Source organism: Sinocyclocheilus anshuiensis, unplaced genomic scaffold, assembly GCF_001515605.1.
Source record: "Sinocyclocheilus anshuiensis isolate Anshui unplaced genomic scaffold, SAMN03320099.WGS_v1.1 scaffold2069, whole genome shotgun sequence".
NCBI classification, from domain to species: domain Eukaryota; kingdom Metazoa; phylum Chordata; class Actinopteri; order Cypriniformes; family Cyprinidae; genus Sinocyclocheilus; species Sinocyclocheilus anshuiensis.
Window position 1 is genome coordinate 171,813 of NW_015548678.1, and position 27,988 is coordinate 199,800.

The window sequence follows — 27,988 nt, forward strand, 5'->3', positions numbered from 1 at the left end:
CATACATACATATATATACATACATACATATATATACATACATACATATATATACATGCATACATATACATACATACATACATACACACACACACACACGTGTATATAGCTTTATGTTTTTCTCCATTTGCAGAAGCGCTGCAGGTGCGTGGCGTGACCATGTGAATCCTCACGTTGTTGTTTATGCTGCTTTTTTGCATGTAAAATTAATCCCAGGAAAACAAAATTTAGGTATTTTTGAGTCACAGCCACGTATCAATTCAAATTTCATTTAATTGTAATTTAACAATCTTGTGAGTTAATAATGGCTTAACGACCGTCGGATGTTGGTTAGGAAAAATAAAATAACCGAAATGAACCTTTCCTCAAAGTTAATCAGAAAAATAATGATAGGCTAATACAACTGCACCCATTTATGAATAATGCTTGATGATCAAGTATCTAAATAGTCTATAACAAAGTACAAAACAACTCATGACATTTGTAAAAAAAGAATTTTATGCAGGCTTATACAATTTAATAATAGGCTATATAATAACATTTTGTTTCAAATGGATGAAGAACAGGCTACTAGCCTATATAATTTATGCAATAGGTGAAATTATGTATGGAAATAGCTCAAGGGCAATTTTTTTGCAATACACAAATTTAATTAGCCATGTTATCTGCCTCGGTAGCAAGTCAAATAGTACATTTCAACACTGAAACAAACTGCGGGTGGGTCTCTGTCTTGATCGGGGGTGAAAGAGGGAGAAATGAAGATGACACAGATATATAGTTTGTTCGACCTGAAAGTATTTTAGCGATCAGAGCCAAAACGTCATCTGTACGGAACATCGTTGTGTACGGAACATGTTAATCTACGTTACCCGAAAAATTCCCATACGACAGACTTCGTCTTTTTCGACGGGGGAAAAGGACCGCTCGCACCAACCGGAGGGGGGAGGGGTCGTGTGACTCATTACGCTCTTCGCTGCACACAACTGAGGGAGTCCTGCACTTTCTGTCTTTGACGACACGTAAAAAAACTGCGCTTGATGATCAAGTATCTAAATAGTCTATAACAAAGTACAAAACAACTCATGACATTTGTAAAAAAAGAATTTTATGCAGGCTTATACAATTTAATAATAGGCTATATAATAACATTTTGTTTCAAATGGATGAAGAACAGGCTACTAGCCTATATAATTTATGCAATAGGTGAAATTATGTATGGAAATAGCTCAAGGGCAATTTTTTTGCAATACACAAATTTATGCGACAATTATTGTTATTTTTTTTAGGGATGATGTCATCACGCACACCATTTTATCGGTAAAAGGCCAGTTGGATGGAAACAGGCTATAAACAGCAATTTTCGCAACTTTTTTTTTTTTACGCATATTCTCTTTGTCGATAAAGCAGCGCAATGATTGATGGATCAATCATTGGAGGTTTTGTTTATTTCAGGGGGATATGATGGTTATCGCCCACCCTTCAACTCTGCAAACTCTGGATATGGACAAACCCAATTCAGTGTGCCGCGGGACTATTCCAACAGCGGCTATCAGCGGGTAAGTTCAGCTTTTGATACTATAATAAGTTTCTCTCCTTATCGTTTGAGCATTAGTCTCAACACATCCTCAAAATACTGTTGAGACATCGTGACATTTGTCATTTGTCTTTTTATTTGTCTCTCCACAGGATGGTTACCAACAGAACTATAAACGTGGTGCTGGCCAAGGGGCTCGAGGGGTCTCTCGAGGAAGTGCTCCAGCTATGCGGTCTTAAGCCTTGTGAACTGAGCTTACATCTGGACCACAGTGAACATTGAAATACTGAAGTGCATATGTCCTGGCTGGTTTTTTTCCCCCCTTCTCTCACCTTCATGGAATTGATCGGACGACGTCTACCCTGATGTTAAATTGGAGAAAATGGTTCAATGATTCAGAAAGCAAGCTGAAAACCCAGTGTCAAGATTTTAAACCTACCCAGTGTTTCTAACAGATACCTGTGAACTTTAAAGACTTAATTTATTTTATTTTTTTGTTATACCTGCCACAAATGGTCCAAAATTTGGAGTTCTCTTGCTGCCCCACTGTTCTGTTCACACTAATTCATTTTGGTTCTAAAATGTTTCTTTTGGTACATTAAGAGTCTCAGTTTGTAAAGTGATATTGCTTCAAGAGTTTCAATAAAGATGTGTTGCATTAAATGCTGTACTGCTGTTTGGGTCTTTTTTATTTATTTATTTTTTTAAATCCCCTCAAGTCATGATTACAGTATCAAGTCAGACATATTTGGATGTCAGTATGCTTTGCATCCTTATGATGCCTATCAACCTAAAGGACATAAGAACTGCTATTTGGTTCCTTTTTTTTTTTTTAGAAAACATAAATTTGGACTGTATGCTAATACACTGTTGTTAACGTGTCAAGTAAATGCTCTATTCGAGATGTTTTATTTGCATATACAAGTCCTACATAAGAAGCTGTTTTAAACTTACTACAAAAACAGGATTCTGCTGTGTTAGTGGCTTTCCCTTTATGCTGCTTCTCTATAAGCTATCACTACTAATGTAGGTACAGTTGGTGATCTACTGAACAAAATAAATAATATATTTGATTTATATCTACTAAAAAAATGAGTAGATATTGGAGTTAAAGGCTAAAGAAAAATAGTCTTAAAAGTAAACTTATTTTCATGAAACTTGTGCACTCACATTTCGAATGCAACAATTACAATAAAAAAAACCCACGAATGCTACACAATATGCACACTGTGTGGACAACACGGCACAAATCTATATAAAAATGTAAGTTTTAAATGTTTGAATTTGTTTCATAGAGGTCCAATGTGACGCATTTACGTTTCTACAGAAAGACTACCACTCCCACAATGATACACGTTTACCGCCTTGACTAATCTGACAACACTATATAGCAAGTTACTACAAAAAAACCCCGCGGTTTACGTCTGATGAATGCAAACTTAAAGTCTTTTTAGGTCATGTCAACCGCAATCCTATTTTATTAAATAAAAATAATAAGCGCGTTATTATTTGGTCATTCTGAACAGGCGCTATCATGGATAGCTAATATGTCTGTTTTGGGGTCCATCAAACCGGGGTCTTTCCGCCGAGGATCACCACGTGAATGTTTGAGCATGATGGTCTACTGTAAATGAGGCGAAGTTTTATTGCTCAGAACTTGTAATTAAGACTTCAGCAGCGTATTTTTCTTTATCGGTAGAACACTTGAGGTATGTCTTGTGATATGAATAAACGTTTAAAATAAACCTAGTTTTGTCTGAACGCTATGTAAAAAGTGTTTAAAGTATGTTATCACGCACTACAGTGTTTACTTCATTTCACTTCTTGCATTTCATATGTAAAGCTGACTTTGTTATGTTCGTGGTGACAGGGTTCAGTTGGGAAGCAATGGCAACTTTTCGGAAGAAGGTGGACAATCGTATTCGTGTCCAGATGGAAAACGGTGTCGCGCAACACCATCGATCTATGTTCGTTATAGTTGGTGATCGTGGCAGAGATCAGGTAAAGCATAACTGTTTTTAACAATATTGTAATACAGTAAGTTCGTTTGCTAAGCCTCAATCATATGTGTAATGTGCATTGTTCATCCAGGTTGTCGTTTTGCATCACATGCTGTCTAAAGCAACAGTCAGAGCCCGACCATCAGTGTTATGGTGCTACAAAAAGGAGCTCAGCTTCAGCAGGTACTATGAACATTTTATAGTAGCTCCCCAAACAATGTTAACTGTTCACAGACTTCTTTGATGACGGACCCTTATTCATCTAATTAGACTTTCTATTTTTATTCACTTGGTTCAAATTGTGTGCTGTATGTACAATTGTGGGAACCCTGATAGAAATGAATCTGTTGTTTTATAGTAATCGAAAGAAGAGGATGCGACAGCTGCAGAAGAAGATCAAAACAGGCACGCTGAACCTAAACCAGGATGATCCTTTTGAGCTTTTCATTGCTGCAACCAACATCCGATACTGCTACTACAATGAAACGCACAAGATCCTGGGAAACACCTATGGCATGTGTGTTCTTCAGGTAATACCAATGACAAACTTCTCAGACAGGACCTTCATATTACTGTGGACTTTATTGCTTAACCCTGTAAAGCAGGGGTGGGCAAACTTGGCCCTTCCAGGTCACTTTCCTTCAGAGTTTAGCTCCAACTCTAATCAAACACACCTGAACCAGCTAATCATTGTCTTCAAGACTACTAGGGCTGTGTTCCACTCCACTTTTAGACACGCACTGGCGAACTTCCCTAAGCACTTCCCCTCAAGGGAATCCCCGCTGCCATTTTGAAGTGCGTTCCACTTCGTGAAGTGGATGAGGGAAGTTTACATGGACATACCCTTGACCCCTCGATTTTGACTGAGGGAGCGAGTCTGCTTCATATGCACACTTCAGGCCGCTCCTTAGACCACAATGCAACACGATTGTGACGTCATCGCAGATCACGTTTAATTTATCCCCACCCCAAACAACTCTATAATATATAAATAATTTTTTTAAACATTTAATACAGCCCAAACATACCTATATACATATAGGATGCTGCACCAAACAAATTCATAAGGGAAAAAATGTAAACAATAAACCAACTCCATAGCGGATTCTAAGTGATCAAGGGCTTAGGACGTTCCAGTTCAGCCCATTCCAAGGGTTCCGCCAGAAGTGGGCACTCGTGCAACCTAATCAATGACGTACATCCGAGTAAACGAGACGGAGGGAAGTTTGCGAGTGAAGGGCATAAAAAAACGGACTGGAACGCAGCCCAAATCTCTGCAGGAAAGTGGCCTGGAAGGGCCAAGTTTGCCCATCACTGATGTAAAGCCTGACATGAAACAATTCAGTTTTTCAGACAATGTTTCCATAGATTTCTAAAAGTGTAAAGATTTCATAAAAAAAAGTCAAATGAAGGGAATGTTTTTAGAATTGTAGTACTAAAAGACTTTTTACATGTAAAGATTGATGTGAGGTATGTAGTACAATGGGGTTTGCAGTAGTTTTGATGACATTTTGATCATGTTGATAATTTAAAGGCTTTGCAAATATGATACAGTAGGCTTTATAGGTTTAAGTTCTTCTCACTTTCTGTTATAGGACTTTGAAGCTCTCACTCCCAACCTCTTGGCTCGGACCATTGAGACTGTGGAAGGTGGAGGCATTGTGGTCATTCTTCTGAGGACTGTGAACTCACTGAAGCAGCTGTACACAATCGCAATGGTATATGGCCTCTTAAGTGTTTGTATACCAATATTAATTTGGTTATTTGTGTGAATATGAATTATTATATTAAATTATTAATGCATGTTTTCTTCCAGGATGTTCATTCTCGATACAGGACAGAGGCTCACCAGGATGTTGTTGGGAGGTTCAATGAAAGGTCAGTCTTTCGACATATTTATATTTATGTATCTGTTATTTATTTATATATTTATATGTATCTGCATTTTGTAGAAAAAAATGTATTGCGGTATATATATATTTTTCTGATTAAAATTGTGATTGTGTTTTAAAATTAATTTTTTAAAAGCTGTAGGTTTGCTGTGTTCGTTTTTGTGTGTGTGACTGCAAAGTTTGGCCAAATATTTTGTGATTTATATATCAAAATAATCATTTAATTTTATTATTTTTTTATTTTGATTATCATTATCAAAAAATAAACATTAAACTAAAATGTTACTATTGCGATGCTGTTTCACAGTCAAAAAAAAAAAGTATTTAAAAAAAAAACAATTATTATATTTTAAAGGACATCTGTAAAATTACAATACTAATATTTAAGTCTTAATTTCTTTTAAATTCCAAACTTTTATTTTCATAGACAACCACAGGGAGCCTTTAAAGCTTCTTTGTTAACAACAGGTTGCATTCTCAAATGCATGATATGAGTGACCCAAACTCCAAGCAGATTCTGCGACACACGATCCACAGGATTGTGATTTTATCTAGATCCTTCAGCCCTAATCTGTCCTGTAAGAAAAAAATGAATATAAAAATGATACTAGTCTTATTTTCCCCAGATTCATCCTGTCTCTCGCCTCCTGTAAGACATGTGTTGTGATTGATGACCAGCTTAGCATTCTGCCAATCTCCACTCACATTACCAACATCAAACCTGTCCCTCCAAAGACACAGGTGAGCCTTGTTTATAACTGAACACTGTTTTGTTTGTTAATTAGCTCATATGAATTCCATAATCTTTGTATTTGCCAACAGGATGATGGACTGTCTCCAAGGGAACAAGAGCTGAAGGACCTAAAGGAGTCTTTACAGGACACACAGCCAGTTGGTGTTCTAGTGGACAGCTGTAAAACTATGGACCAGGTATAATCAAAATACCTCAGAAATCTTGATGTAAATTTGTTTCATATGGCCCAACTTAATATTTTATTTTGTCTGTGTTTATGTCTTTAGGCCAAAGCAGTGCTGAAATTCATTGAGGCTATTTCAGAGAAGACCTTGCGGAGCACTGTAGCTCTTACTGCTTCCCGCGGTCGAGGCAAATCTGCTGCACTGGGATTGGCTGTAGCCGGAGCTGTCGCATTTGGGTATGTAGTAGGGTGTTATGAATAAGAATTTTTCTTGTTATGTTTGCATCCTGATTGCAATTTATGCTAATAAATAACGTATTGTGTTTGTGTTGTACTTCTCTTCTTAGCTATTCAAATATCTTTGTCACATCACCCAGCCCAGACAATCTGCACACGCTGTTTGAGTTCATTTTTAAAGGTTTTGACGCTCTCCAGTATCAGGTAATCATCACTGGACATAAGGATAGATATGATGTATTCACAACTGGACTTTAAGAGTGTGTTACTTTAACACAATGTTTCAAACCCAGTGTTATTTTTGTGTCAATATACTATTGCAGTTTTTATTATTATTTGGAATAGATGTTGATTTTTGATTTTAGATAAAGTTTTAGTAATTCTTTATTAGTTATGTCTAGTATTTATTCATTTTTATTTCAGTTTTATTAATTTTAGTACTTCAACTTAAACTACATGAAAATAAGAAATGTTGCCTTGGCAACTAACTGAAATAACATTTAAGTTTTAATCTTTTATTTTAATTCCGTTAACTTTTTTATATTAATTTTGTTTCATCTAATAGTTCTATTTGTATTTAACTATAATAACCCTGGATGAAATTTGAGTTAAATAAGTGAAACCCTAATCGTTCCTTTAATATTTCGGAACATACTTTAAACCAGATTTTTATGTAAATTCTAGGAACATCTGGACTACGAAATAATCCAGTCGTTGAACCCAGAGTTTAACAAAGCTGTGATTCGCGTTAACATCTTCAAGGAACATCGCCAGACTATTCAGGTATACTGACCTCCATCTCTGCATTTCTTTTCCATAATTTTCTTTTTTTTTTTTTTTGTAAATATTTGTTAAATCGTGTAACTTTCTTTGCTTAGAGTTGTTTTATTCAACTTTGGTATATATAAAATATGTGGAAGTGTAGGAACAACATGTTCATGTAGTGCATTGTGCATCATTCATAACTCTATAATTATCATTCATAATTTTTCTCATGTCTTGCCGGATCTGTTTTAATCTGCAGTACATTCATCCTGCTGATGCGGTGAAGTTAGGCCAGGCAGAGCTGCTAGTCATCGACGAGGCTGCTGCGATCCCATTGCCTTTAGTGAAGAAACTACTGGGGCCTTACCTTGTGTTTATGGCATCTACGATCAACGGGTCGGTATTTGAAGAGCTTTTAGGTCTTTTTACAATGGTATAATAACAATGCAGTAATCCTGGTGTCACCATGCAGGTACGAGGGCACCGGTCGCTCTCTGTCTCTTAAGCTGATTCAGCAGTTAAGGCAGCAGAGTGCAGACAGCCAGCTGAACCTCTTGGCTGAGAACAGAAACACCAGCACAGCCAGACTGGCAGCAGGTGAAATATAACACCTCTTGACTTGCCGCAAGAGATTTAGAAATATGAAAAAAGAAGAACTTTTTTTTCTGACTGCTGGTATGTGTATAATCATGTGTAAACCACACATTACCTGCTCTGCAGCACGAACCCTTCATGAGGTGACCCTCCATGAGTCTATCCGCTATGGCCAGGGGGACCCTGTGGAGAAATGGCTGAATGATCTGCTGTGTTTGGACTGCCTGAGTGTACCACGCATCATTTCCGGCTGCCCTTTACCCCAGACATGTGACCTGTATCCTCTCAAAGTCAAACAAGACCTCTGTATTTAGCAATGTATTTTTATGTTCATTCTAACGTCATGCTGATTCAACAGAATGGAAGCCCATTTCTGCCACCGAAGAAAGAAAAAAATCATGCTTTGGTAAATCATAATTATGAGAATGTGTGTGTACGTACTTAACCATATTTTGGGGACAAATTTGTACCCAAAAGTGAGCAAAGCCTGACAAAATCGGCAAAAACCTCAATTTGTGGATGTCCTCATTTGTAAAACTGTTAAAATAAAGTAAACAAAGTTTTTTTTTACTTTTGAAATTGTAAAAATGCAGAAAGTTTTCTGTGAGGGTTAGGGGTAGGGGTGGGTTTAGGTTAAAAAGTGTATAACTATCTGTATATAAAAACAATAGAAGTCTATGTAATGTCCCCATTTAGATAGCTAAGTAAACGTGTGTGTGTGTGCGTAAAATAGTATATCAGTCTGGCGAGTAAACAAAAAAATTTACTAGCCAATGGCGATTATATTGCCAAGGTGTGCGTAGAGGGTTGTAACATGCTGATTCGACAGAAAGGAAGACTGTTTCTGCCACATGAGGAAGAAAAAATCATGCTCTGTTAAACCATAATTATGAGACAAAAAGTTGTAATTATGAGATCAAGTCAAAATTGTGACAGTCATAATTATGAGATAAAAAGTCAAAACTATGATATACAAAGTCATTATAAGTTTAAAAAATTGGAATTATGAGATTTAAAAGCATACTTTTTTTTTTTTTAGAAGTTTCAAATGACTCATAAATATGACTGTCATAATTCAGTTTTTTTTTCATAATTTTGACTCACAATTTTGACTTTTTACATAATAATTATGACTTATCTCAGTTTTGTTTCTTTTGGCAGAATTTCGATGTTTTATGTCATGATGATGGCTTTCATTTTAACTTACAGAATTATAACGTCTCATAAATATGACTTACCAAGGCATGTGGCAGAAATGGGCTTCCATATTCTAGCTTGTCTTGCGTATGATTTTATCTACTATCATCACCACCACCATGCATATAAACACATACCTAATATCTCAAAATAACACAAAACACTGTCTCTCATCTACCTTCTAGACATAAGATTTCTTTAATCCCTTATTCCAGGTATTATGTGAATCGAGACACATTGTTTTGTTATCATAAAGCTTCTGAGGCTTTCCTCCAGCGTCTTATGGCACTTTACGTTGCATCGCATTACAAGGTGAATGAATATCTATTATAGCATTAGAGCAGTGGTTCTCAACCGGTTTGACTAAAATACTGTCTTTTTCTAACTGGATATTCAAAGCCTACCCCAGTAAATGCTATTTCCCTTTTTTTTTGTCTTAATTTTTAAAAAGACTGGGAGAACTGATACATTTAATTATCCCCAAATTATTTGTGATTTCAGAAGTTTAAATAACAATTAAAAACAATAGTTATTTGGGGAGTATTTAATTTGGTATTGAATTCGAATACTTTTTAGTCATCTTGTGACCCCCTTGAAAGTTTGCCGAGGCCCTGTAGTGGGACCTGGGTGCCTGGTTGAGAACCACTGTATCAGAGCATTATGTCACAAACTCTATCTATCATCAGACTGATATTGACTCAATCTCCTCTTCCTCCTCAGAATTCACCCAATGACCTTCAGATGCTCTCAGATGCTCCTGCCCACCATCTCTTTTGCCTGCTGGCCCCTGTTCCACCCACACAGAATTCACTCCCAGAGGTCTTAGCAGTTGTCCAGGTGTGCCCAAAGTTACTTAATTCCAATACTCTTGAATCTAAATTGAAGTTGTTGTAATGAAAGAACTGCAGTGAAGCCTGTGTTTTCTGTTACAGGTGTGTCTGGAAGGAGACATCTCCCGCCAGTTCGTCCTCAACAGCTTGTCCAGAGGGAAGAAAGCTTCAGGTGACCTCATTCCGTGGACCGTTTCCGAACAGGTAACAAATCCTAATTTAAATTGAAACTGCACTACAGGTTAAACCAGTGTTTCCCAACCTTTTTTTAGTTGCGGCACCCTTTGGAAATTTTAACAAACTTGTGGCACCCTACAAAATTAATTTTGTCACCCCGGTTGGGAAACACTGGGTTAAACTACAGTTTGGGGTGTTTTTTTTTTTAAAGGGGTCATATTATGCTCTTTTACAAAGTTTTGATTTTGTTTTGGGGGTGTACTAGAACAGGCTCTCATACTAGGTTGTTCGAAAAACACATTAAGTCGTTCGTTGTAGTTTTTGAAAAGTGATTTATGTTAAATATAATATCTCCTTTTGAAGTGTTTTTTTTTTTTTTTTTATCTTTGCAGATCTTTTTATGCTCAAACAGCAACATTACAGACTAACTAAAGTTGAAAAATTGAAAAAGCATAATAGGACCCCTTTAAATCGATAAAAACTGACAGTAAAGATAATTATAATATTACAAAAGTTTTAATTTCCAATAAATGCTGTTATTTTGAACTTTCTATTCATCATAGAATCCTGAAAAATTGTATGACGGTTACCACAAAAATATTAAGCAGCGCAACTGCTCAAAACGTACCTTTGAACAGTAGTGTATGTCGATTATTTATGCCATACTGTCAAATAAATGTTACAAAGAGTGAATCTGAAATTATTCTGATGCTCTTGTGTTTTGCATTTAGTTTCAAGACCCTGAGTTTGGAAGCCTCTCTGGGGGCCGGATCGTCCGTATTGCAGTGAATCCTGATTATCAGGGGGTAAATTACTTCTCCTTCTCCTCAGTTTTTATACAATCAGTGAAAAGCTTACATATACAAGTTGCTGCATTATTGCCTTGTTTGATTAGTTATGTCATTGCCCATCTGTGATTTATTGTGCCACTCTTTAGATGGGTTACGGCAGCCGTACGTTGCAACTGCTACAGCAATATTATGACGGTCAGTTTTCTCTTCTGGATGAGCAAGAACAGACAACAACAAGCACAATCACATCTGTGAGCAGCGAGGTAATGTTCATGGAATTCTGTGTGGCATTTTTCATATATTAAAACGTTTTAGTATTTCTGTGGGTAGTGTAATTATTTATGTAGGTAAATATAGCTGTATTGCATTGTTATATTGGTCGATTTAAGTGAAAAAATATTAAATCATTCGTTCATATATTGAAAATAGGTGTAGGAAACATTGCTTGATTATATTTAACTGGACTTTTACTGTATTTTACTAATTACATTAAACATTTTGAAGCAATTTTAGAACATTTCTCTTATGTTCATGAAGGCTGCATTTAGTTGATCAAAAATTACTGTTTTTATTGCCATTTAAAATATATTTTAAAATGTCATTTATTTCTGTGATGGCAAAGCTGATCACAGGAATAAATTATTGAAGCCATTACAGCATACGTTTGAATTTACTGTCACCTTTGATCAATTTCGCTCATCTTTGCCAAAGAAAAGTATTAATTTCTTTGAAAAACAACTTTCCTGACTTTTTGATGTGATGATTATATGCAAAATTGATTCAAATTGATATGCTACCCTTAGTTTTACCTTTTTGTAGAAAGCCAGTACAAAATTAGCCCTCTGTGGCAGCACTGTGTACAATAAGTTTTGAAATTTGTTACGGTCTAAATCAGTTTAGGGAAGACCACAACAGAAATAAAATGGTTGGTGGTGAGAGACTGACATAACTAACATATGTTAGTTTATACTAACATAACCAGGAGAAAATAGGTCATGTAAAACAAAATGGCACCCACCTTCCTACTAAACCCAAAACAAAAGATATAAAATAAAGCTAGTTCAGTATTTACAATGGGCAACTCAAATTAACACTCACTTCTCTCTTAGAAAAGTCTCATAGATTTAATCGAAACTCTACAGTCTCAACACAATTGAGAGAAAGATACACCAAATCACCAAAGGCTTCACAATAATAAGTCTGGAGGAGAGGACAAGCCCTCAGCCGCCGCACACCATCTAGCCACCACCAACTACTGGTCTGAGGGTAGCTGTAGTTTAAATACTCTCTCTCCTCTCCCCTCCCATCACCCAATCGCAGCAGAGCTCTAATTAACCTCAGGTGGGGATACTGATTCTGCGGGGAGAGAGAGAGAAAAAACAAAGCACAGTTTGACACAACAGAACCTTACGTCTCTGGACGTAACAAAATTCAAGATTTTAAATCATCCTTCATGCATTTTAGTGGTTATAAATGCCACCTGATAAAGTAGCATATTATCTGGACCAAAGGTATTAATAAATAAGAATCATTGAAGTATGTATTCTGAGAGTATATCTTTCGCTTCTTTTTCATTCATGTGCAGGCTGTCAGTCTCCTGGAGGAGGTGGTGTCTCCCAGGAAAGACCTGCCACCGCTGCTGTTGAAGCTGAATGAGAGGAGAGCCGAGAGGCTGGACTACCTCGGGGTGTCTTATGGTCTCACTCCTCAACTACTCAAGTAAGTTGCTTCATGCAAGCATGTTTTACAGTGATATTTATACTGCAGCACTATCACAAAGCATGTTAGTAACTCCTAAATATCTCTTGCTCTCTTTCCCATCCAGATTCTGGAAAAAGGCTGGTTTTGTGCCCGTTTATTTAAGACAGACTCCGGTAAGGATGCAGTATTTTTTTTGTTATTGTCATATTTTGTAACTATGTAACAAGTACAATTCTTATGTCGTGACTTGTAGAATGACCTGACGGGAGAGCACTCCTGCATTATGCTGAAGGAGCTCAATGCTGAGGAGTCAACAGAGCAGAACCAGTGGCTCTCGGCTTTTTGGAAGGGTGAGTATGCCCAGTCTCTCATAATATAGTAGGAATGCAGCAATTGACCTATGAGAATCAAGTATTCCAGAAAGCCATGTAATAATGGATATAATGCTTTCAAAAGACTAACTTTTATTGTGTTGGACAGATTTCCGGCGGAGGTTCCTCTCCCTGCTATCCTTCCAGTTCAGCAAGTTTAGCCCAACCCTGGCCCTCAATATACTGCAGAACAAGAACGCTAAGGACGACAGCCCAGCAGGTACAGGCCCACATTTGCACCTCAATAAAGTTAATGTTGTATGTGTTCTGTTGGTTTTAAGATGACTTTTCATGTGTCTGTGTATCTTCAGCACTCACCAGTGCAGAGTTAGCGGCCACATTCACTCCATACGACCTGAAGCGTCTGGAAATGTATTCAAGAAACATGGTGGACTATCACCTCATCATGGACATGATCCCTGTTGTTGCACGCTTGTATTTCCTCAAACAACTGGGAGACATCACACTTTCTGTTGCCCAGTGTGTAAGTCTGCTTAGTATGCTTTTAAGTATAAGAAGTATAAGTTATTTAGTTTAAGCTGACCGAATTTCCATCTCTGGTGTGTGTTCAGGCATGTGTATAAAACAATCAGTTCTTTTTTCAGGCTCTACTGTTAGGAATTGGGCTTCAACACAAGAGTGTAGATGAGCTGGAGAAGGAGATTGAGCTGCCTGGTTCTCAGCTTATGGGCCTGTTCAACCGTGTCATCCGTAAAGTGGTGCAGGTGAGTCCACGCACTCTGTTTTTGTCTCTTATACACACACACTGATTAAAGCAACACACAAGGATTAGCACTGAACCTTCTTATCAGACCACTGCCACTTGAAGGAGTGAGAAATATACTGCGTAGATCTACTCCTCTACCTCTTCTAGTCTGTATTGTTGTTTCAGTGTGTAGCTACTGTTCATTTTTATCTCTTCTGCAGTTCTTCAACATTCTTCAGGAGAATGCGGTTGAAGCAGAGATGGTGGCCACCAAAGATATAAGCATGGAACCTACTGTGCAGACACTAAATGAAGATCTGGTATGAGACTAGATTATTATTATTTTTTTAAATATGTCACCCTGGACCACAAAACCAGTCTTAAGTAGCACAGGTATATTTGTAACAATAGTCAAAAATACATTGTATGCGTCAAAATGATCGATTTTTCTTTTATGCCAAAAATCATTGGGATATTAAAAGGTTAGTTCACCCAAAAATGAAAATTAGCCTGTTATTTACTCACCCTCAAGCCATCCTAGGTGTATATGATGTTCTTCTTTCAGACGAATTCAATCTGAGTTATATTAAAAATTGTCCTGGCACTTCTAAGCTCTATCATTGCAGTTGGCGGGTGTTTCTGTTCAACAGTCAAATAAAGCACACGCATCCATAATAAAACATGCCTCACACGGCTCCAAATCCATGCGTTGTTGTTAGAAAAATATCCATATTTCAAATGTATTAAACACTTTTCTATCACTTCATCTAACTGTGGTACACGGAAGCCGTTCCGGCGGATGACGTAGGACGTCAGCGTTGCGTGATTAGTGACGAACGCAGAGAGAGAACAAAACAAAATGCCGGTCATGAATTAGAAGTTCAAACCGAGGATTTGTAAAGAAAAATGTCGGAGGATTTCGATATAAGCCAAGAGAAGGAAACTTTGCTTCCTTTGCTCCTGTAAACAAACTCGTGAGACTAGCATATCTAACGGCTTCTGCGTATGACAGTCGGCAGAAGTAAGAGAAAAGTGTTTATTACATTTGAAATATGGATATTTTTCTAATAAAAACGTATGGATTTGCTACAGGAGGCCTTTATTCATGTCTCAGAGCCGTGTGAGGCACGATTATTATGGATGCACGCGCTTTATTTAACGTGTTTGGACTGTTAAACAGAAACACCCACCCACTGCAGTAATAACTCTTGGAATAGCCAGGACAATTCTTTATATAACTCCGATTGGATTCATCTGAAAGAAGAAAGTTACATACACCTAGGATGTGTTGAGGGTGAGTAAAACACATCAGGCTAATTTTCATTTTTTACTTTAAGTAAAGATCTTGTTCCATGAAGATATTTTGTAAATTTCCTACAGTAAATATTTTACAATTTAATTTTTGACTAGTAATATGCATTACTAAGGACTTCATTTGGACAGCTTTAAAGGCGATTTTCGCAATATTTAGATTTTTTGTCCTATCCTAATGGAAAGCTTATTTATTCAGCTTTCAGATGATGTATAAATCTCAGTTTCGTAAAATTTACCCTTATGACTAGTTTTGTGGTCCAGGATCACATATAGATACTCTATATAATTAAAAAGTTTGGGGTCGGAAAGGTTTTTTTTTTTTCTTACTTTTTTTTTAATTGAGAACAAGGAACAAAAGGTCATCATGGGTGTTACAAAGTCAAGACAATACAATTTCCATACATTCTTTGGAGTATAGTATTACACTTAACCTCAATGGTGTGTACACAATCCATTTATCCCAGTACTTAATACATTTTTCCAAATTAAGTCTAACAGTAAATGTAAGTCTCTCCATAGAGTATATTTCGTTTACAATTCCCAACCACTGGTCCCTCGTTGGAAGGTCAGCCTGAAACCATTTACGTGTTATGGCTTTCCTACTGCTTTCTAAAAATATTTTTAATAAGTATTTGTCACTGTCTAGAACTGTTTTAGGAATTTTTCCTAGGTACAGCGTAATGAATGAAAAATCCAACTCCTCCCCTAATATTTTCCCAATTTCAGCTGCCACTTCATGCCAGTAAGACTGTATTTTTTTTGGAAAGGTTTTTAAATGTTTTCGAAAGAACTCTCTAATGCTAACAAAGGCTGCATTTATATGATGATATGCTTTTGCATAAATATGCTGATTTGGAGCTCAAGAAACATTTATTATTATTATCAATGTTGAAAGTGCTGCTCTTTTGTAAAAACTTTTTTCAGGATTTTTCGATGAGTAGAAAATTCAAAAGAACAGCATTTATTTGAAGTAACACATTTTTGTAACAAGGTATATTAATATTGTATTTTGTCCCCTAGAATGATGCAGCCAAAGAGTTCCAAGAGAAACAAAAAAAGGACATGGAGAAGATTAAAGACATGAATCTTTCAGAGTGAGTATTCCCGGAGTAATAGCCCAAACTGCATTCATTTAACAAGGTCTTTTTTTTACTCCCGAGATTTTATAACTATAATGTTTTAGTTTTGCATTACCGTTTCCACCCTTTCTCTGAGCTTTAGAGGTGATGACCACTTTAGGTAGATGTAAAATGTTATGTTGTTGACCCCCTCTTTCCATTCTGAATTTTTTTATAAAGGTACATGATTCGAGGAGATGATGAGGAATGGGACCAAGTGTTGAAGAAAGCAGGACATACTGCTATTGTTAGCATAAAAAGGTAAGCAGTTATAAGCAGCTTGGGTGGGTTTTGTCTGGAATCATGAACTGCTATGAAATTTGATCTTTTTTTCCTCCTTAGTGACAAGAAAAGAAAACTGGAAGGCATGAATCAGAAAGAACAATGGCAAAGCAAGAATATGAAGAAAAATAAGGACAAAAAGAGCAAATTTAGAAAGAACCCATAAAAGAAATGGACTTTAAAATGAAATTTATTTGTGTCGTCTTGTTTCTCTGGACAATAGATTTATTCAAGACACAAGTCGACATACTGCTATTGTTAGCATAAAAAGGTAAGCAGAGTTATAAGCAGCTTGGGTGGGTTTTGTCTGGAATCATGAACTGCTATGAAATTTGATCTTTTTTTCCTCCTTAGTGACAAGAAAAGAAAACTGGAAGGCATGAATCAGAAAGAACAATGGCAAAGCAAGAATATGAAGAAAAATAAGGACAAAAAGAGCAAATTTAGAAAGAACCCATAAAAGAAATGGACTTTAAAATGAAATTTATTTGTGTCGTCTTGTTTCTCTGGACAATAGATTTATTCAAGACACAAGTCCTAATGAAAATATAATTTTCAGTAAGAATTTTAGAGACAATTGTTTTAACATTTTTTGGCAAGACTCTGGCTCTGCAGGTGTTTTCAGTGAACAAACAAAATAAAGTTGTACATTGTTGTTTTTTCTTTTAACCATGGTGTAGACCTCATATTTTTCTATGAAAGCTAATTTCAGAAGCCATCTGTAAAATAAATGATAATCTTAAGGTGCATTACTTGTGTACAAAATATACTCATTAACACTTGAATGTTTGCTAAATTTAGTAAAAATTCTGAATTTGAGAGAGATGTGTACACACTGTACATAATATTTTGTTTTCTTTACACACAGTTTGCAAACAAATGTAAGATTGACATACATATTCAACTAATATGTTTCAAAAATGCAAATACTTTTTTGTATTGCTTTCAGAAAGCATACTTTAATTTTTTACCCATTGGAAATGATATAACTTGCAGTGCATACTACAAATTAGTATATTAGGATTGTTATATAGGGACATGTAAACTCAGAGTATTGAATAGGCCAAAATCCAGTGATCTTTGTTCTCCCAATGGTTTGGTTATTCATTGGTGGAACTTTATGACTGCATTGCTCAACAACTATTCAGTAACGGACTTTGCTGCATTGATGAGAAGCGAAGATCCTTGGCGTATTTTCTACAGAATTCCTGAAAGAAATTTAAACTTATTCTTTGTCGTTTTGCTGTCTCGAGGAAAAATAACTCAGTATGGAGATACCTGTCGTAGATTTCAGTGCGTACGAACTGGAAAAGACAAATATATCAGTTCTTAACTTGGAGAAGTTAAGTGACGAACTAAGAAAGGCCTTTACCGAGGTGGGATTTGTTTATCTGAAAAACTCGGGCATAAATCAGGACGAGGTTTGTCATTTTTTACTTGTTTGTTACGAGAAGTTTACTTAGTTTGTAGGTGGCTGGCTATTATTATTATTATTCTCTGTCAATTGTTTCAGGTGGACAAAGTCATGGGTGTTTCAAATAAGTTCTTCTGTTTGCCAGAAAGCATGAAGTAACCTTTCAGCAGGGGCAGTTTCTCATGTAATGGAAACCACGGCTGGATTTCGGTAGAAACGGAAAGGCATGTCAGATTCTTCTAGCTTCAGAAGCATTACTGCTGAAAATTAACGAATGATGGAGAAACATTTTAATGGTTTTATATCTTGTCTTATCACAGTTTGAATCCTCGATGTCCCGGTGATCTGAAGGAGGCGTTTAATACAGCATCTTTGTGCTCGGATATCGTAAATATCTCTTTCTTGTCCTCTCTCTCTTACTGCTATGTGTGAACATAGCATGACGTTGACAGTAGTAAATTTCATAATATTAATATTTGGTAGAAACCAATATTTTTTCAAGGAATTTGATGACTGGAAAGTTCAAAAGAACAGTATTTATTTGAAATAGAAATCTGAAATAGAACACACACGCACACACACCCCTATACATAATTTAGAAAAAAAAATGAAATGACAGCTAGCCTTGGCTGCCTCTGTACATATGGAAAAAAAGTATTTATATTTAAAATATAAAGTATTTTTTAATATGCACATTTGTGTTTTGTTTGTTTTTTAAATGTTATTAACATTAAGATACTTTAAGGAAGCCTGACTTTATAACCCTCCACTCTCACTGTGTTCAGAATTGGCCTTCAGAAGGAGTTGATGATTTTCGAGATGTCCACGTATCATTTTACCTGCGCTGTAAGGAACTTTCTCTCAGAGTGCTCAGAGTGATGGCTCTTGGTTTGAACCTGGAAGCAGAGGTCTTTCTCAGCGCACATAAGCATATTGGAAGTAAGTAAATTATATATGCATTACTACTTTCTGCCAGGGAGTCAATGGAAGGGAGATCTGCAAGACCTTAATGATGTGGGTGGTTTTAAGGTGATGTGAATGGAACGACTCTACGGACTCTGTACTACCCTCCGGTGAACAGCACATGTGTGAAGGAAAATCAGCTGCGCTGTGGTGAACACTCTGATTATGGTAGTATCACTTTGGTCTTCCAAAGCTCAGAGGGTGGACTGCAGGTGAGCACCAACATAGGACAAGAGGAGAAAAGATTCATGTGCTCCTATCATTTAGGATAGTAATTCTGGATCTGGATGCATTCTTCTCCTTCAGGTTCTGAACCGGGCTGGAGAGTTCATTTCAGCCCCCAGCATTCCTGGAACAGTTCTGATTAACATAGCAGACCTGATGCAAAGGTGGACCAGTGATGTCTATGTGTCTGCCGTAAGTTTCTTTACTAATGCTTCATTTAATTGTGCAGTGCAGGCAATGCTCATTTAATTCTTTTCTATTGTTCTGACCCTCAGGTTCATAGGGTTTTGCTGCCCCCTGCAGGTGACTCCAGCACACGTCAGTCTTTGGCCTTCTTTGTACAACCTGATGATGAGGCCATCATTTCATGCTGCGATGGATCAGATAAATATCCTCCTGTTAAGTCAGGTGATTACCTTCTATCAAGGTTCAAAGATTCTTACGGCAAAAAATAGATCCTGGTTTAAGTAAAATTTTATGATTTTTTTGTTTAAAAATGAAAATTAAGTGCTAATCATCCGCACATAATTGGTGAAGCTAAGATAATTTAATACATTGTAGAGAAACATAATGCACAGTCATTTACTTTTAAAGTCACAAAGGATACTCAAACAAGCAAAAAAAAAGAACAATCCATACCAATTTTATGCTTGGAATTGGATTTCTGTATATTTTATAAATTTATACATTGTTTATAGCAGAACACTGGTTGAAAACCATGATATACCATAATGAATAAAAAAAAAAAACAGCTTAAAATAATTCACTGGTGTTGCAGCAGAAATTCATTAAAACATTAAGAAACACTTAATGTAATTCAATGTAATGTAATGTAATGTAAGACCCTTGTAATTCAATCCAGGATTGACTTTCAGCTGAAACTAAAGCAAAGAATATTATATTCTATCCTATATTCTTTTCATTGGAAGTGCCATGCAATAGGAATGCTGAATTATAGGGCATTTAACTTGACATGAAATGTGTAAGTTGGCCAGGTAGAATATCAAATGCATGTAAAGAGAAATTTATCCTGTGAGGTTTGGCCATGTTTGTGCAAAGACTGACAAGAAATTTACAAGAACAATAAAAGCACAGTTAATTTCTCTAAACACAGTTTCAAGTACAATCCCTGTCTTCACAAACTATCTGCACCTTTGATAAGAGAATGTGGACAGAAGTGTGATTACAGAATTATCTACAGAATTCTGTTAACCATTTACATACTTCAGCAGCCTGTTTTGGGATACCATAACTCAATATTTTATGTTTGAGAATACCACCACAATTTGTTTGATTGCTTCAAGGAAAGCCAAGGTCTTTGCTAAGAGACAGTAAATGGTCCTTTTGAATGTGAGGATGGAAATATTTGACACAACAGTCAAACGCATTACAGACACTGAGAAGAGCTTGAGCTGCTAAGAATGTGTGGGGAGGTCTTGCTGGTGACCTTGTGACATAGGCTGCAGAAGGTACTGCATTCGCAAAAAACAAAGAAATACGATGATAGAAAATGATGGGCCCAAATGCCTTTGACCGGAAAATTGTAAAACAATTACACTGACCTTTGGCCTGCACTGGAGGCTCTGTTTTCTGTGTTTTCAAGTCAAGTCAAGTCAAATCACCTTTATTTATATTGCGCTTTTAACAATACAGATTGTGTCAAATTTAATTTAAAGGATTTACCACTGATGATTCAAATGCGAGTTTCAGTCACACGCTTGAGGTATTCGGCCAATCACAACACACTGGATAGCTGGCCAATCACAGCACACCTCGCTTTTCAGACCGATGAGCTTTGTAAAAATTGATGCGTTTCAGAAAGGCGGGGCATAGAGGAGAAACAATAATGTACAGTATGTGGAAAATAATGTGTTTTTTGAACCTTAAACCGCATAAACACATTTCATTACACCAAATACACAAACTAATGTTCTTTTTAGCAACATCATATGACCCCTTTAACTTGTTTTCTTTGCATTACTTGAGGTCCTGTAATGATCTTTAGCTGATTAATATTTGTGACCCTGGACTACAAAACTAGTCATAAGGGTCAATTTTTCGATTTGACTGAATAAATAAGCTTTCCATTGATGTATGGTTTGTTAGGATAGGACAATATTTGGCCGAGATACAACTATTTGAAAATCTGGAATCTGAGGGTGCAAAAAAATCTAAATATTGAGAAAATCGCTTTTAAAGTTGTCCAAATTAAGTTCTTAGCAATGCATATTACTAATCAAAAATTAAGTTTTAATATATTTACAGTAGGAAATTTACAAAATATATTCATGGAACATGATCTTTACTTAACATCCTAATGATTTTTGGCATAAAAGAAAAATCGATAATTTTAACCCATACAATGTATTTTTGGCTATTGCTACAAATATACCCCAGCGACTATATTTATTACACTTTATTAGCATTTATATACACGTGTGTCTTTAGGTTTTAGTCTGTCTGTATCATTTATACTCATCAAGGCTGATGTATACTCCACACACCCAGAAGTTTTTTTTCTCTCTTTATTAATCAACCTATGAATCGGTAAATACAATATCACAGAACATCAAAAAATATAACATAGAACAAAGAACAGATAACAGATAACAGCCAGGGGAAAGAAAACTCAAATTTAACCTAAATAAATATGCCAAAAAGCTGACAAAGACCTATATTTCAGTGGTTTTTAATTAAAAACACCCAAGTAAAATCTTTTAAAACCTACATAAATATTAGACAATAAAAGATATACAGTTATATTATATTCGAAAATATATTTTACTGTGGATTTTTAAGATAAAATAAAGTCTGTCAAAAACTATATCACTGATAATTTCCTGCTTTCTCTACAGGCATTATTAAAATTTCTTCAGAGTTGACATGACATTTTCAATAATTTCTTCTTAAAGATGACCATAACTCTGTCCATGTCAAGTTTCACTGGGTTTTAGAATTTGGGAGAAAAATAAAGGTAAAGTCTGTCAAAGTACATTAAAACACTGACCATTTCATTTTTTGTATAGAATAATCGAGACTTTTCCTTTAAAAACACTTTTATTACTGCCTCCTTAAAGGGATAGTTCACCCAAAAATGTCATTAATTACTCACTCTCATGTCATTCTAAACCCGTAAGACCTCCGTTCATCTTCGGAACACAAATGAAGATATTTTTGATGAATTCTGAGTGCTCTCTGACCCTCCCATAGACAGCAATGTAATTACCACGATCAAGGTCCAGAAACGTAGCAAGGAGATCGGTAAAATAACCCATGTGACATCAGGGGTTCAACCGTAATTTTACGAAGCTACGAGAATACTTTTTGTACCCAAAGAAAACAAAAATAATGACTTTATTCAACAATTCGTCTCCTCCGTGTCACCCTGGTGCCATTTTGGAGAATATCCACTGAATGCAAACAGCGTATGCTAGTCTGTGTCAGTCTGTCTGTGGATACGCGTGACACAGCTGACACAGAATAGCATACGCTGTTTGCGTTCAGTGGATATTCTCCAAAATGGCACCAGGGTGACACGGAGGAGACGAATTGTTGAATAAAGTCGTTAGTAATTAATGACAGAATTTTCATTTTTGGGTGAACTAACCCTTTAATATTGTAAAGGATATTTCACGAATTCACACTTACATATAATTAGCTGAAGTATAGTAATGTGTATTTGGCGTGCTGTCCGGGGAAGGGCTCCGAGCTCGGGAATGGCCCGAACCCAGAGTACTCCCCCCATATAAGTGTAGTTAGAGCTCGAAGTGAGGAGATGGGGCGGTGGAGGGATGCTGATAAACCGTCGATAGATAGAGGTAAGTCTGCTGTATTTATACCGCTGTGTGTTGATTAACTTGAGTGCGCTCCTCTTGTGTTAATTAGTCTAAGTATCTGACGTGCTCTTCCCGAACTTTGTTAATAAAACATCATATAATAACAAACACATTTTCAGTTTTTATTCTTTTTGACATTTTTTTTTATAGTGATGTATAAAATAACTGCTTATCACCAGACACATCTTACACAAGACTTTTTTACTGTAAAGCACATTCATGCCAGATATCTTTTATTTACTCTTCGGCAAACTAAAACCAACCCAGATCTCAGCCGAATATTTTCTTTTTCTGACGAACCAAACTCCAACCACAGCTCAGCCAAATATATACAGTTTGCTTTTTGTTTCTTTTGGTTGGCCAGATTCCAGCCATAGCTCAGCCAATTGCTGTTGTTTCGAATAAGATAAAAAAAAAATAATAATGCAACCAAGGCCAAAGTATGAGAAACAAAAAATGATTAATTCATTCATTCTTTTGTCACGTCATATCCACATCAAAGCCTTATCCCACTGTACTCTATAACAAAGAACATTTCACATGCATCAACAAGAAGGAACAACAAAAAGAAAAAGATTAAAAAAAAAACTGAAATCGCATCATATGACCCCTTTAAGGCTTTAACCCAGAAAACGCTGACTGAGGTATGTTCAGGTCTACCTTTAAAGGCAAATCAGAAGAATATACAAAATAATTAACAGCTATTGGCTCATACAAATGGCTTTAAAGGGGTCATCTGATGCAAAATTCACTTTTACATGTTGTTTGAACTGAAATGTGTCTTGGCAGTGTGTATACACAACGACCCTATAATTATAAAAATCCACCCAGTGCTTTTTTAAAAATATTATAAATCCAAACCCCTTTCTAATATCAAGCCGATCTCAGATTCTTGGCAGAATGACGTAGTTCTGCACAGGCCCCTCCCACGGTTGTTGATTGACAGTGGTGTCAGTCTTTGGTTTTTTGAGATGGTCCTCACTGCAGAACACAAGATCCAAGGGGGCGTGGTTGCACCAGATCCAACTCCTCCCACCTTACATATACCTAAACCTACCCGTCTCCACCCCCTGATCCCCAAACCCACCCATCTCCACCCCTAAACCTACCAATCTTCACCCCCTAGATGTGGATCCAACCACGCCCCCTGGATCTTGTGTTCTGCAGTGAGGGGCTACTGTTTTTTTTTTTTCACAGCTCCGCCCTGAGTGAGCTGTCATCAGAGTCCGCCATTGTTTCGATGCCTGAGCGGTTATAGACAAGAATGGCTCCTTAGCGATTTACGTGTTTTTTTGTTGGATGTAATAATGAACATAGCAGTCGTCATTTACTCCCGACATCTGAGGCACTGAAGAAGCAGCGGATTACCTTTGTTTCTGAAGGGAATGCGCTCCCGATCTGCCTAAATGCGTCTATGTTCGCGTGAATCATTCGTGATCTAGCTTCACCTACATAACGGAGTTTTTTTTTTATGAATCTTTGCAAATCGCCTTTCCTAATAATGTGCTGGTTAGCAAGTTTCACGATGAATGCGGCTAAAGTTTACAGTCTCTCAGAGAGCGGCTTGGAAGAGAGGGGCGGGGTGAGCAGAGCTCATTTGCATTTAAAGGAACGTGCAACATAACAGCTTGCTGTAAACAGAGCTGATTTTGACAGGGTAAAAAGGGTGTTGTTTTGCACTACCATTGAGAAATTTTAACCGAAGTATGTTATAGACTTTTCATTAAGACTCTAGAGAATCATATCAAACTGTCAAATCAAATCCGATGACCCCTTTAATCGTCCAATAAACATATGACACAATTTTTAAAGGGGTAATGAACTGCCTTTTTTTAAAATTATTTGGTACTGTTCACTGAGGGTCACTTATAATGTTATCAAGATTTTTACATCAAAAAACATAATTTAGAAGTAATAGGCTCTTTTCTGTCCTGTTTTGACCTCCCGCATCAGAATGCTCTGTTTGAATAGCCGTGGCAGATTGTAGACTCGGAAGTAAATGCCCACTGCTATGATTGGCTAACATGGTATGATTGGCTAATATTGGTATGTTTGACAGCCTACATCCTTCACAGATGGATGCTGCTGTAATTTAGGTTAAAAACGCATATATACAGGGCCGTCTCTAGGCATAGGCGAGCTAGGCGGTCGCCTAGGGCGCCACCAGCTGAAGGGGCGCCAATGAGCGCACGTACTGGCACTTTTAGCAGGGTTGTGATAAAGAGTGGCACGGTCACCCTGAAATATGACTGCCGCTCCAACTGGATCCCCCAACATTATTGGGCTAGAGTACTGTCAATAATCTGACGATGCCTGTATGCCACTAGATCAGCGTGCTGTCAATTGCTGCCTGATTGTTGCATGCAAAGTTTGCATTTGGAGCGCTCAACAACGCCATTAGATCAGTGGGCTCTGTCAGTGCTTTGGCAAGGTAACACTTTTTTTTGCCATGCAATAAAGCACAAGCAACTGGTGTCTGAAAAGAATTATATACATACATATATATATATGTATATGTATGTATATAATTCTTTTCGTTTCTAGCCAATTTGATGCCCTAGGCGAAATCCCTATTGCCCCCCCCCCTTCCCCCCCTTCCCGAATTATATATATAAGTTGCAATAGGGATTTCGCCTAAATATGCAATAGGGATTTCGCCTAGGGCGTCAAATTGGCTAGAAACGCCCCTGTATATATACTCCATATCAAATGATCTGTAATAACAGACAAAGCAATAGTGACTCACACTTGTTGCGACATTACTGTTGGATCAAATATAGTCTACACAGCATCATCTTTTAGTTTCAATCTTTCTGAAAATCCTGCGTTGAATCGTGCTTTGTTTGTAAATGAATCTGCGGTGAAATGAAGTGAACAAAGGACAAAGTGGGCAGGGTTAAACAGGCAGTGATGTAAAAGAAGGTGTTGATCTTCTTCTGCGGAGGCAGTGCTTATTCACACTATTACATCAGAGTTGTACGTTCCACAAGCTGTCATTTTGGCAGATTGGCTTCAATATAAGCTGCTTTTATAGACCAACAAGAAAGTTTTAAGCTCTGAATCTTACAGGATTTTTTATATTACAATGACCTCTTATTATGTCAAAAGACCAAGAGAATTTTGATTTTGCAGTTCATGACCCCTTTAACTTTTAACACACTTAGCCTAGTGCCACCAAGCTCATACACCGAAACATATGAGAACACCACCCTCCCCGGGTGAGTGTAGCATGTTATTAACTAATACAATAACTACAAATATTCTGTGAGAGTCGGCAACAATTGACTTAAATAGTAAAATATGTAAAATAGTAGATAAATAAGTAAATATAAAATTTCACAATGAATTAGCCTATATCAGAAGTTATGCTAACAGTCGAGCATGTAAGGTGAATGTGTTGTATTTCATTATTTGCGGGGTCTGCTGTGGACCAGTAACATTGTTTAAAACCCAGCTCTGACAGACTATAGTAAAAAAAAAAAATGTTTTTTACTGTTTTCAGCACCTCTTTATATAGTTCTCTCAACCCCCCCCCATAGCATTCAGTTGTTGCTGTGTTCACATTGCACGATGGAACGACGACGGGACACTGCATGACTTTACAATAGGAAGAATCGCCGACAGCTCTGTCTGGTGCAGGGTTGCCAGGTTTTCGCTACAAAACCGCCCAATTACTACTCAAAACTAGCCTGAAAATAGCCCAATTGCTTTCGAGGGGGTCCCCCAGTAAAAATCGGGTTCTGGGGTAAAATACAAATTTTTTGGGCGGGGTTCTCCTGGTACAATTCACATTCCAGGGCCTAAATATCATGTTCATTGGGGCCGCTTCAAGCTGCTGACATAAAAAACAACCGGCGGCAATCGCAGATTTGGCAACAGTGGTCCGCAAACTACGTTTCATGTTACTCCTCCCCGAACTTCCCGCTGCCCTGTATCTTGGTCTCTCATTGGCTGTAGAGGTCATCGCCGATGTGTTTTTCAGTCAGAACTCATTTCACACAGCGTGATTGTGAATCGACGTGTCAGTGATTTCCTCAGATCGTGTCTTTGATAATTCACACTGCGTGATTGTCACTCGCGTGAACGAGCACCGATTTGCCTCCGATTTCGACATTACATTGAATTACATTAAGTGTTTCTTAATGTTTTGATGAATTTCTGCTGCAACACCAGTGAATTATTTTAAGCTGTTTTTTTTTTTTATTCATTATGGTATATCATGGTTTTCAACCAGTGTTCTGCTATAAACAATGTATAAATTTATAAAATATACAGAAATCCAATTCCAAGCATAAAATTGGTATGGATTGTTCTTTTTTTTTGCTTGTTTGAGTATCCTTTGTGACTTTAAAAGTAAATGACTGTGCATTATGTTTCTCTACAATGTATTAAATTATCTTAGCTTCACCAATTATGTGCGGATGATTAGCACTTAATTTTCATTTTTAAACAAAAAAATCATAAAATTTTACTTAAACCAGGATCTATTTTTTGCCGTAAGAATCTTTGAACCTTGATAGCCTTGATAGACCTGACTTAACAGGAGGATATTTATCTGATCCATCGCAGCATGAAATGATGGCCTCATCAGCCTCATCATCAAAGAAGGCCAAAGACTGACGTGTGCTGGAGTCACCTGCAGGGGGCAGCAAAACCCTATGAACCTGAGGGTCAGAACAATAGAAAAGAATTAAATGAGCATTGCCTGCACTGCACAATTAAATGAAGCATTAGTAAAGAAACTTACGGCAGACACATAGACATCACTGGTCCACCTTTGCATCAGGTCTGCTATGTTAATCAGAACTGTTCCAGGAATGCTGGGGGCTGAAATGAACTCTCCAGCCCGGTTCAGAACCTGAAGGAGAAGAATGCATCCAGATCCAGAATTACTATCCTAAACGATAAAGGAGCACATGAATCTTTTCTCCTCTTGTCCTATGTTGGTGCTCACCTGCAGTCCACCCTCTGAGCTTTGGAAGACCAAAGTGATACTACCATAATCAGAGTGTTCACCACAGCGCAGCTGATTTTCCTTCACACATGTGCTGTTCACCGGAGGGTAGTACAGAGTCCGTAGAGTCGTTCCATTCACATCACCTTAAAACCACCCACATCATTAAG

The 27,988-nt window shown here is 37.0% G+C and overlaps 3 protein-coding genes and 1 pseudogene across 4 annotated transcripts in view; 3 read left to right on the top strand and 1 right to left on the bottom strand.

Moving 5' to 3' along the window:
* The window catches only part of LOC107656847 (caprin-1), a 17,405-nt gene extending 15,205 nt beyond the window's left edge, over positions 1-2,200 (top strand). Inside the window, exons 17-18 of one of the 2 annotated variants that reach the window (XM_016444793.1) lie at positions 1,453-1,556; positions 1,687-2,200. In XM_016444793.1, coding sequence (XP_016300279.1) covers positions 1,453-1,556; positions 1,687-1,773 — 191 coding nt within the window. In that variant the 3' untranslated portion in view covers positions 1,774-2,200. The remainder of the gene's footprint in view (positions 1-1,452; positions 1,557-1,686) is intronic. The other variant, XM_016444794.1, reaches the window with a different exon arrangement.
* Positions 2,201-3,096: 896 nt separating this feature from the next.
* Positions 3,097-16,659, top strand: LOC107656848 (RNA cytidine acetyltransferase-like). Its single transcript, XM_016444795.1, has 29 exons — positions 3,097-3,243; positions 3,405-3,535; positions 3,626-3,717; positions 3,893-4,064; positions 5,130-5,252; positions 5,351-5,412; positions 6,053-6,167; positions 6,249-6,356; positions 6,447-6,580; positions 6,691-6,784; positions 7,265-7,363; positions 7,605-7,741; positions 7,818-7,942; positions 8,066-8,216; positions 9,352-9,448; positions 9,857-9,973; positions 10,069-10,170; positions 10,875-10,949; positions 11,081-11,197; positions 12,520-12,653; positions 12,760-12,808; positions 12,889-12,985; positions 13,116-13,226; positions 13,318-13,490; positions 13,612-13,731; positions 13,934-14,032; positions 16,047-16,120; positions 16,325-16,405; positions 16,487-16,659. The coding sequence occupies exons 2-29, from the start codon at positions 3,422-3,424 to the stop codon at positions 16,590-16,592; spliced, it is 3,078 nt and encodes a 1,025-aa protein (XP_016300281.1). The 5' UTR covers positions 3,097-3,243; positions 3,405-3,421; the 3' UTR covers positions 16,593-16,659.
* Positions 16,660-17,602: 943 nt separating this feature from the next.
* Positions 17,603-20,668, top strand: LOC107656852 (UPF0676 protein C1494.01-like; annotated as a pseudogene).
* LOC107656841 (probable 2-oxoglutarate-dependent dioxygenase At3g49630) overlaps positions 20,416-27,988 on the bottom strand; it is a 10,551-nt gene continuing 2,978 nt past the window's right edge. Inside the window, exons 2-5 of the mRNA XM_016444788.1 lie at positions 27,819-27,964; positions 27,612-27,722; positions 27,401-27,528; positions 20,416-20,500 (exon numbers count right to left, since the gene is read on the bottom strand). Coding sequence (XP_016300274.1) covers positions 20,416-20,500; positions 27,401-27,528; positions 27,612-27,722; positions 27,819-27,964 — 470 coding nt within the window. The remainder of the gene's footprint in view (positions 20,501-27,400; positions 27,529-27,611; positions 27,723-27,818; positions 27,965-27,988) is intronic.